The 10736-nt window shown below is 44.6% G+C and overlaps 1 protein-coding gene across 1 annotated transcript; it reads left to right on the top strand.

The window, feature by feature from the left end:
- The first annotated feature begins 588 nt into the window (after positions 1 to 588).
- Positions 589 to 10017, top strand: LOC144480292 (stromal cell-derived factor 1-like). Its single transcript, XM_078199635.1, has 4 exons — positions 589 to 769; positions 2613 to 2730; positions 4655 to 4729; positions 7776 to 10017. Exons 1-4 carry the CDS (start codon positions 703 to 705, stop codon positions 7789 to 7791), a joined length of 276 nt encoding a protein of 91 aa, XP_078055761.1. The 5' UTR covers positions 589 to 702; the 3' UTR covers positions 7792 to 10017.
- The last annotated feature ends 719 nt before the right edge of the window (positions 10018 to 10736 follow it).

Raw genomic sequence — 10736 nt, forward strand, 5'->3', positions numbered from 1 at the left:
TGAAGTGTTGATCCCAGGACTGTGACAATAATTCATCGCTGGTGTCAGGTCTGAATTGCTCACATTGTCGGGCTGATAGGTATTTGAGATAGGCCGGGAGAAGTCCTGATTCAGCTTTATGTTTGGCCGCTGGTTAATGACCAAGGGCCAAGAGGCCGAACAAACAAATCCCCCCCCGTCCCCAGCCTGGAGTAAATGTGCATCCTGATGCCAAGCGCTGAATCTGGCACAGGCGAGGTATCAGTTTGGGGACTTTCCTGAGATTTATCTGAGCCAATTTAGGGGAACCCCAAAACTCGAATAGAATATTTTAAAACTCTGGGCTTAATCGACACCATCCTAAAATTTTAAAGCATCCATCGATTTTTGTATCGGATGAACATCTCAGTAAGAGAATAGAAAATTAAATGTGTTTGTGTATTTGAAGAAACCAGACCTTTCTCAGACCTCTATTGAACACATCAGCTGGACACTATTGTGCAAAAAGGTATGTATATTTTACAAACTGAGCAGTCCCTAAGGATTATGAAGGAAGGAATCACTATATCCTGGCGGCTTTCAGATACTCCCTCTGGCCCAATCGGAGTCAGAGAGGAGTGGCTTCTGAGCATATAAATGTTGCCAAAGCCATGCTGTTTTTTGTGAGCGACTCAGATTGAGATTCCTGTGAACTCCTCCACCAACAAAAAAAAGCAGCAAGCCATGAATACGAAGACATGTGCAGTGCTCGTCCTGCTCCTTGGCACTCTGTGCATCAGTCTGACACGGGGTAAGTGGCTGTTCTCCTTGGAGGTGAGGCGGTGGAATAACTATTTGCGTGGTGACAAAAAGAATTGTCTCTGTAATGTGCACCTTTCCTTTCTGTACAGTAAAGTGGAATGCGTAAGGGGCTGCAAAATTAGTTTTTAATGTTTAAGCGCTTTCTGGAATAAACATTTATCTTATCTGGGCGCTTGACAAGTACAATATGTTTTGGGACATTGCTTTGCACATTTGTTGAATGATAAATCATCCAGTTTGTATTGATTCTCTGTGACTGCATCTCATGACAATGAGTTACTGAAGGTTGTGCTGCCAGAGCAGGCTGTGTTTCCTGCCAATCCACTCTTTGCAGACTTGTTGCTATGGAACAGCATGAGGCCAGATATAAACTGCGAACAGGTCCTCCTTGAGTAAAGTGCAAATGTTGTGTGTTTGGGAAGGATTTTGAATTAGTTCCTTACGCTTTGGCAGTCATCGCAGTTTAAGAAATGACCATCAATAGCACATAATAGCTTCAGAATGGCAACAGCATTTTTCTGTAACAGTTAAACCACCTGTGAGCCATGTCCAATATGCGTTACCAGACGATAAATTGTCAGCCGGGGTTTTGTCTTTGTGAGGTGATAGCATTAGCCCAGTGTCCAGCATCATTTTGAGTTGTGTATTTCCTACCTGGGCTGTTCTTAACTGTATACAGTTAAGCGAATTGGCGTTCGGAATTACCAGCTGTTCCGGATTAAGCGGCAGTGTGTAGGTGGTGAGATTTTACTCACTCGATTCTAGTTGTTGGCCCACCTCACGCTGCTCCATCTGAACTGGCTCTGGCTCAAAACTGATTTTCATCTGGCTTGTGTGTGTGCGTGTGTGTGTGTGTGTTTAGTCCATGAACTGGCATTCTGCCTCACTGTACAGCGTTGTGCATTGGTTTGAGGGGAACGCACAGAATCGACAGTGCTTGTGAGATGTTAACCGAGTAAATGATTTTGCCGGCAGAAAATAGTGGGAAACATGAGCAAAATGTTCGCCAAACGAGGATAAGCGCGCTTAGCAAATCATGGCATTTTAGCACAATAAAAGGTTTGTTCATTTTCAAGGGTGAAAATGTTTTATTTCCAGTCCATCCCTCTTCACACGTTGCTTTGAGAGTAAGGCTGGAATTTTACCGTGCTGCCCGCCACGGGAATTGGAGCGGGTGAGAGAGTGTGGCGGGTACAATGGAAAGGTCCGTCAACCTCGGGCGGGATTGTATGGTTTCGGGACGAGCGAGTCTGTAAAATCCTTCCCTCAGTGTCAAAGGGTCAAGTGAGCAGACAAATTTAGATCAGATTAGGATGAAGTTCTATAAATGTAACTGGACGTATGATTTATTGGGGGAAAAAAAAATCTTTCATTTGTGAATCATAGCCAATGATGACTAAGAAATCATCCAGTGCAGGCTTTTTTTTTTCTCATAGCTGTTGGTATAAGACTGTCACACACTGTGCACAGTCAACAAATGCTGATCAGCTTGTTTCCATAGGTGTAAGTGGTGGTAAAAATTGTTGGGGGAGTACCTGATGGTGCTGCTGTGTTAGCCTAGGGCTTGGGATCTGAATGAAGATCTCCTGGAATTTCTGTACTAATCAAATGTCCCCAAAGAGTTAGGTTCAGTCTCTGGCCATCAGGTAGCATAGCGTGTTGACTAACCTCTTCTGAAGAGTTCAGAGTGCACTGGTCCAGGCTAACTGTATTTGTTGGTCCATGGGACAATCCTTTGTATTGATGATTTCGCTGTGTGCCTTACAATGAGGGCTGATTATGCAACTCAAGTTCAGTGACTGACTCACCTATTTTCTCTTACCTTTCCGCAGGGAAGCCAACTGCAGTTCTGAACAGGTGCATGTGCAGAGGTGGGGCGACGCAGATTAACGTGAAGAACATCCGGGGGCTGCAGGTTATCCCCATCCCAAACTGCCCTCTACAACTCATGTGAGTGCTGAACCCGCGGCCGAAATACATTCGCCTACAGCACCTTGCTGGCTGATGGCTGGCGTGACTTTCTATAATTGAAGTTCTTGTAACACCATCAAACCTTTGCCCTTCTGTAACCCGTGGCTGGGTTCCCCGAGGCGCTTGCCTCGTGAGATTGTCACACTTGGCTTAAAATTGCTCAGAACTTCGCAGAGATGGTGAAACTGTTAATCAGAATGATTTCTTAAGCGAACAGCGAACAGCCTTTTTACCACAGTCGGTGGTAGCTTGTCACACAGTAGGAGGGGAGGGGGGGAACAGAAAATGATTCCAAACCAATTCCAATAAAGGTACAAAAGGAAATGAAAACAAGTAAAGAATATTAGCCTCTGAAATGACCATAATGTCCATTACAGATTTACAGTGTATATCTGGTTGAAGAATTTAAAACACATAGAAAGAAATGACCTACATTTAATTTTCCCACTCTGTTTTGCCTTCGGAGTGTTCGTGCCTCTTTTCCGAAGTTTATTGCCTTAAGTAATTGTTCTAATTCTGTTAAGCTGCACAGGATGCCTGCCAAAGCCTGGTCTCTCTGTGTGCTACCAGCTACAAATATTTTTGCATTTGTGCAGACCCCTTATTAATCAGCTTCACTTGCAGGGTAGAAACTTGAAAGGTACATTCATTCGACAATGTTTCGTTTGATTCCAATGCATTAATTAAGAAAGCTTGGAGTGAAATGTGGAATGATCAATGAAGGGATGCCTGTATGAAGCCTGATTGATGTACCTGCTTTTTAAAAATAGTATAGTTTAATGGTAATGGTGGCGCAGTGGTTAGCACTGCTGCCTCACAGTGCCAAGGACCCAAGTTCGATTCCCGGCTTGCGTCACTGTCTGTGCAGAGTTTGCACATTCTCCCCGTGTCTGCGTGGGCTTCCTCCGGGTGCTCCGGTTTCCTCCCACACTCCAAAGATGTGCCGATTAGATGGATTGGTCATGCTAAATTGCCCCTTAGTGTCAGGGGGATTAGCAGGGTAAATGTGGCACGGTGGCACAGTGGTTAGCAGGGCTGCCTCACAGCACCAGGGATCCGGGTTCGATTCCCGGCTTAGGTCATTGTCTGTGCGGAGTCTGCATGTTCTCCCCGTGTCTGCGTGGGTTTCCTTCAGGTGCTCTGGTTTCCTCCGCAGTCCAAAAGGCATGCTGGTTAGTGCATTGGCAATGCTAAATTCTCCCTCAGTGTACCCGAGTGTGGCGACTAGGGGATTTTCACAGTAACTTCATTGCAATGTTAATGTAAGCCAACTTGTGACATTAGTAAAGAAACTTTAAAACTTTAAAAATTCGCTGGGTTACGGGGATAGGGCCTCAGTGAGATTGTTGGCGGTGCAGGGTCAATAGGACGAATGGCCTCCTTTGCACTGTAGGAACGCTATGGACTCTATGATCTAATGTAGTCTATGTCTTGAATCTAGTATGAGCTAGGCACATTTTATATACATTTATCGATGTTGGCAAGTTATTACTTTTGGTGATTTTAACTTTTAGTGACTGATTTCACTAATCTTCCAATAGAATTGATGAACTAGGGGTGGAATTTTCCCGTCCAGCCCGCCACGGGAATTGTAGCCGGCGGGACTCGGACCTTGCAAAGGTCTGTTGACCTCAGGTGGGATTTTTTGGCTTTGGGGCGAGCGAAGTTGGAAAACCCCACCCCAGCTGTCTTGCTCTCACACAAATTTTCATTTTCCCACCTCATTCCCTTGAAAAAAAAATAGCTATGGGGAGGGGCAGGGGGGAAGAAGTTATCTGAAGAAGTTATCCCAGCGGTGGTGAAGAGAATGTTTAGACCTGTGATGAAGACAAATGCTTGAATCCTTATTCGGGCACGGTTGAAAGATTCCTTTTGAATGTTGTGCACTGTGATTCCATTCCAGAGCCACACTGAAGACTGGGAGGAAGATTTGCCTGCATTCCAAGTTCTTGTACCTTTGGGAAAGGAAGACAAATAGGTAAGAGCACTGATTTTAAATAAGCTAAGAATTGTACAATAAATAAAGCAAACCCTGAAGAAACTCATTTAAAATCAACCGCAAGGCAAAGGTTTGCATTTACATGGCGCCTTTCACACCCCACTAGCTGTCCCAAAGCATTTTGAACACAGTTGAAGTAATTTTGAAAATATAGTCAGTGTTGTAGTGTGGGAAAGACGGCAGCCATTTTGTGCAGAGCAAGCTCCCACAAGCCACAGTGAGATAACGAGCATATTATCTGTTTTAGTGGGATTGGTTGAAGGATCAATATGGACTACAACACTGGGAGCGAAGCCCCTTTTTTCTCTTTAAAACTGCGCCGTTGGATCAACCACTTGGGAGGGAAGACCGGGCTTCAGTTTAATTTTGCTTCGGGAATGACAGCACCTCCAACAATGTTGCACTCTCTCAGTCCTGCACTGGTATACCAGCCTGGAATTTCTGCTCTGCACTTGAACCTGAGGGCGTTCTAACGTTATTAGAATGTTAATAAACGTTCTAATGCATGTTTATTAATGAATAAACGTGCATTAGAAGGATGAGTTTATTGAACGCCCCAAAGAGAGAATTCGATAAATACTTGCGGGAAAATATTATGGGGGTGTGGAAGGGAGAAGGGGAAATGGGTTTGGAGCGAAAGTGTTTGGCTGGGGTGCTCGCACAGGCAAAATTGGTCCAGACGTCTGTTCTGGACGTTCAACGATCCTGTGACAACACGGGCTAGAAATCTCTGCCGTTCACGTCCCGTCATCGCCACCAGCGACTGGAGAATTTGGCGCCCAGCCAAATCTCCGTTCACTGCAGCGGGACTGGAGAATCCTGGCTGTGAGCGAGGTCGGAGAATCCCGCCCATGGTTTGAAATAAATGAGTTTGAACACCCGGAATGTTTTATTTTAATTGTATAACTGAATATTTTATTAAATTGATAATGTTCTGTTGGAAACATCTAGATTTACATAATTGTTGGTCCAAAATATATAGTCTGCAGTAGATACAGTTGACATTCCTTCTACATGACTATAGCAATCAATACAGTCTTGCCTCATTTGACCTGGCTTTTGACAGCCTTTCATTAGAAACATATTCAGGCTGAATATTGTACTTGCTGGATAATTATGGATCTCAGTACTGATGGATTCTCTTATTTTCCCCATCATTGCCCTCTCAACCCCAGTCAAGCCGTCACAATATTTTTAGCATTTGTGTTCCAATTAACCGAACGACTAGAAGGTATAAATAATCTATCCTGACAGGGTTAAGACTGTATTTAAGCAGCGTTACCCACCCCCCTTGCTACTGCGAGTGCTACTTAAAGGGGGAAATCATGCATTGATAGTTCAGTTGGCCATCCTTGTCACCCCAGTAGTGAACCATCCTGGTTGTGAACACAAGGGACAAGGATAGAAACATGTCACAACCATTTTTTAAATATATATTATAGGCTGCTTACACGCCTGTGCAACCAATGGGAACATCTGTTATTAATTGTGAAATCCAATCCAAGGTCTGCAACTTTTCCTATGAACAATGCCAAGCCTTTAATCATCGGTAATCTGAGGAAAAATATTCCAGTTATCTCCATTTTCCTCTGCTTCCTATTCCGAAAGGATCATTCCCCCTTTTTATATGCTTTCTTAGGGCGCTGTCATTCCCTGGCACCTCTCCACGATTCTTGTGTGAGCTCTGCCGGTAAGCTATTTGACTATGGAAGGCATAACGCCTTGGCTTAATCCTGGTTTCGCCACGTGGTCACACACCGTCTGGTTCTCTGGTGTGCCTTAGGGAAGGAAATCTGCCATCCTTACCCGGTCTGGACTACATGTGATTCTGGAGCCACGGCAATGTGGTTGACACTTAACTGCTACTCAGTTCGAGGGCAATTAGGGATTGACAATAAATACTAGCCTTGCCAGCGATGTCCACATTCCATGAAAGAATTTTTTAAAAGGTGTCTAAAAGTATGAGGGGGCCTAGATAGTATAGACAGGGAAGTCCTGTTTCCCCTAGATGAGGGGTCAAATATGAAGGGCACAGATTTAAAGTAAAGTTTTATTTTGTTAGTCACAACTAGGCTTACATTAACACTGCAATGAAGTTACTGTGACAATCCCTTAGTCGCCACAATTTAGCACCTGTTCAGGTACACTGAGGGAGAATTTGGCATGGCCAACTCACCTAACCTGTGCATCTTTGGACTGTGGGAGGAAACCGGAGCACCCGGAGGAAACCCACCCAGGCACAGGGAGAATGTGCAGACTCTACACAGACAGTGACTCAAGCCGGGATTTGAACCGGGGCGATTGGTAGAAGGATTAGAGGGGACCTGAGGAAATATTTTTTCACCCAGAGGGTGGTGGACATCAGGAATTCACTGCCTAAATTGGTAGTTGGGTCTGAAACATTCAAGGCACCTGGATCTGCATCTCAAGTGCTGTAACCTACAAGGGTAACGAGGGATGGGCAATAAATGCTGGCCCAGCCAGCGACTCCCATGTCCCAGGAATGAATAAAACAAAAGTTTGGGTTGTTCTGTCCTGATTCGGAGTGGGAGCACTGATCGATGTTTCTCCCTTTTCATAAACATTGCGGTCACTTATTGTAACCCGAGCTCGGCCTGCACTGAGATTGAAAAGCTAAGCACCAACTGGGGGTTTGAGGCAGCAACCTGTCTACTCTGTAGCTTAGATGCATCACCGAGCCTTTGGGACAACTTACAATTGTAACACTTGACCAACATGAGTTAGTTAATGGGACCTGGAACGAACATGCTATAACCCTTACTTACAACACTCTCTTGATAAATGCCAGACATTGATAAAAATACACATTATGGCTCCCTGGTTAATGAAGAAAATATACAGGACACAGTTCCTTTTGCTGTAGCATACCCTGGACTACAACCTGTTTTTATACGACTCCCAAAGGGGAGTTTTATTGAAGGCTTGTTTCATATTGGCCTCGCCCGTTCTCAAACCCGGAGCGAAGCTTTCATTCTTGACTGACGACGCACCGTCTATTTTACAGGCAACCCAAGAACTAAACGAGAGGGGAGAATGGAGCCAGCTGGCTGTCCCTGTCCAGATGCCGCGCATGAGTGCGCACTCACACTAAAGATGCTCTGTGCACATGTTATGTTAGTGTTTCTTCGCCGTGCCTGCCTCGATTGCTTTGCTAGCCGCCACACCTCATTCTCTCAGTCCATTACATGCTGAATCTAGTTAACTATAACGTGGCGTGCACGCACACACTTTGTCAGCAGCGCTGTTGACGATAAGAAAAATGAACACCTCCAGGTATATTTTGGATACTTACTGCCAACCAACTCCAAACGGCTAGTTCACGGGATTAGAAAAATTGTCAAGTAGAAATGTGATAGAATGAAAGCAGCTATTGAGAAATGTTATTTTCCAACAGTGTTCCAAGCACTGAAATCTCTCTTTAAAGAAAAAGGGCTTCATATCTAATTTATCCCCTCCACAATTAATGGTTATGAAATTATGAAAATAGAAATGTGTGATTTCTGAGGATGTTAATTTCATTCGAAGGTCATGCGTCACAAAGGTAGATAAGATTATCCCCTGAACTGAGAATGAAATCTCGGAAATGTTAACACAACTTGGCAGACTCCAACAGCGAGAATAAGTGCCAAGACAATGGGCGGGATTTTCCGCCACGCTCGTCCCAAGACGGGAAAATCCCACCGGAGGTCAAGATCTGTGTCCCCGCCCGCTACGATTCCCGTGGCGAGCGGGATGGGAAAATCCCACCCAGCATATAAGCAAGCCAACCATTACGTTTAGGCTCAGGAGGTAATATTTGGCACTGTCAGGTCTTGAGTCAACAATCCATTAATGTGACCTCAGAATCATTCTCCTCCATTGTGCCATGGACCTCATGAGTCCAGGAGGATGGGATGTAGCCTTGATAGAGGGTCTTCGCCCAGTATCACCTTTTGGAGGTCTGCAAGTGTGTGCATGAGGATGGCCCTTGTTGACTGGGGCGGCACGGTGGCACAGTGGTTAGCACTGCTGCCTCACAGCGCTGGGGACCCAGGTTCGATTCTCGGCCTCGGGCCACTGTCTGTGTGGAGTCTGCACTTTCTCCCCATGTCTGCGGGGGTTTCCTCCGGGTGCTCCAGTTTCCTCCCACACTCCAAAGATGTGCGGGTTAGGTGGATTGGCCATGCTAAATTGCCCCTTAGTGTCAGGGGGGCCAGCTAGGGTAAATGCATGGGGTTATGGGGATAGGGCCTTGGGTGGGATTGTGGTCGGTGCAGATGGGCCGAATCATTGAATCCCTGCACTGTAGGGATTCTATGATTCTATAACTGGCCTGCAGGCTTCCCTTTCTGGAGAAGTGTTTGATCTTTTCCTGGTGTCTCCCAAAGGCCGTATGTCTCAGATTTGGGACCTCCAATATCTAGGGAATCCTTGAATTCCCAAACCATAGTGTGGGGCAGTTCCAATGTCCCAGAGCAAGGGGAGCATTATCCTGGATCAGCCTTACCTGCACGGACAACAGCAACCAGGTTTTGATCTCCAAACCATCCCTCTGGCTAAAGAAGCTATTTGGTGTTGACGGATTGAGATGATGCTGTTTTCCATTACCAAAAATGTAATCTCCCTGCCCTTTATTCAGTAATATCGACCCACCATTGATTAAGTATCTCTGTGAAGCATTAAGACTGGCGGAAGGAAACTATTAGTTTGAATTTATTAATGATGTTGTGAGGCTGCCACCGGAGTATATTGTAAGCTCATTAATAATGGCTTTTCTTTATTTTTTGTACATATTGGAGTTTACTAACCTTTGCTTCTCTCGTGAGCGAGATGGTTTTCGAAAGCAATTTCAAACTGATTGCCGAGCGGAAACTCAACTTTTAAGCTTCTAATTTTCTGAAACGAGGGAGGACTTTCTTTTTTTTTTGGCAAGTGTCTTGTGTTGTTGTTTCCCAAAAAATGTGAAAATCTAACAAGGAGCTGTCTTTGAGGAGGGAAAAGGAATACATCTGGCAAAACCTTGGCCTTGGAGAGGCAGCAAATTCCATCCATTATCTGTCCCAGTATCGTCATGCACATGTGATGTGCAGTGACTGAGTTTTGTCATTTCACTGTATATTTCTAGATGAGATGTAAAAAGCAGTTCAATGTAATTGAACCTATCATGTTAGACGCGTTGAAAGGCATTATTGACTACTCTGTTTTATACTGTTTCTTTGTAACATTTTTAAGAGGCTTTTTTTACAGAATAAACTTTGTGAAAATTACAAAAGTGTCCTTGTCTTGTATTTTAGCATCAAATGTAAATCTTTACTTTTCATCTGTTGAGAAGCTTATTTGCTTTTAGAAGGATTAAACTTACAGGCAGTATGCTAAATTACGATTTCATAGAATCCCAACAGTGCAGAAGGAGACTATTTGGCCCATTGAGTCTCCATCAACTCTCTGACAGAGCATCTTAGAAACATAGAAAATAGAAGCAGTAGGCCATTCGGCCCTTCGAGCCTGCTCCGTCAATCATTTCGGTCATAATCATCGAATTTAATATCCTGATCCCACCTTCCTCCCCCCCATATCTCTTGATCCCTTTAGCCCCAAGAGCTATATCTAATTTCTTCTTGAAATCCGACAATGTTTTGGCCACAACTACTTTCTGTGGTAGTGAATTCCACACATTCACCACCCTCTGGGTGAAGAAATTTCTCCTCACCTCAGTCCTAAAAGCTTTATACCTTATCTGAAAACTGTGATCCTTAGTTCTGGACTACCCCACCATCGGGAACACTCTTTCTTACCCAGGCCCTCACCCTGCCCAATCCCCGTAACTCCACATATTTACCATGGCTAATCCATCTAACCTACACACATTGGGACACTAAGGGGCAATTTAGCATGGTCAATCCATCTAACCTACACATCTTTGGACACTAAGGGGCAATTTAGCATGGCCAATCCACCTAACCTGCACATCTATGGACACTAAGGG

This window comes from Mustelus asterias, chromosome 28 (assembly GCF_964213995.1).
Source record: "Mustelus asterias chromosome 28, sMusAst1.hap1.1, whole genome shotgun sequence".
Lineage (NCBI taxonomy): Eukaryota > Metazoa > Chordata > Chondrichthyes > Carcharhiniformes > Triakidae > Mustelus > Mustelus asterias.

What these genes read in the sequence shown, in the direction of transcription:
- LOC144480292 (XM_078199635.1), top strand. Translation starts at nt 703, where the DNA reads ATGAATACGAAGACATGTGCAGTGCTCGTCCTGCTCCTTGGCACTCTG. An exon ending in GTGCATCAGTCTGACACGGG is followed by an intron (nt 770 to 2,612) that starts GTAAGTGGCTGT and finishes ACCTTTCCGCAG; the next exon opens with GGAAGCCAACTGCAGTTCTG. An exon ending in AACTGCCCTCTACAACTCAT is followed by an intron (nt 2,731 to 4,654) that starts GTGAGTGCTGAA and finishes ATTCCATTCCAG; the next exon opens with AGCCACACTGAAGACTGGGA.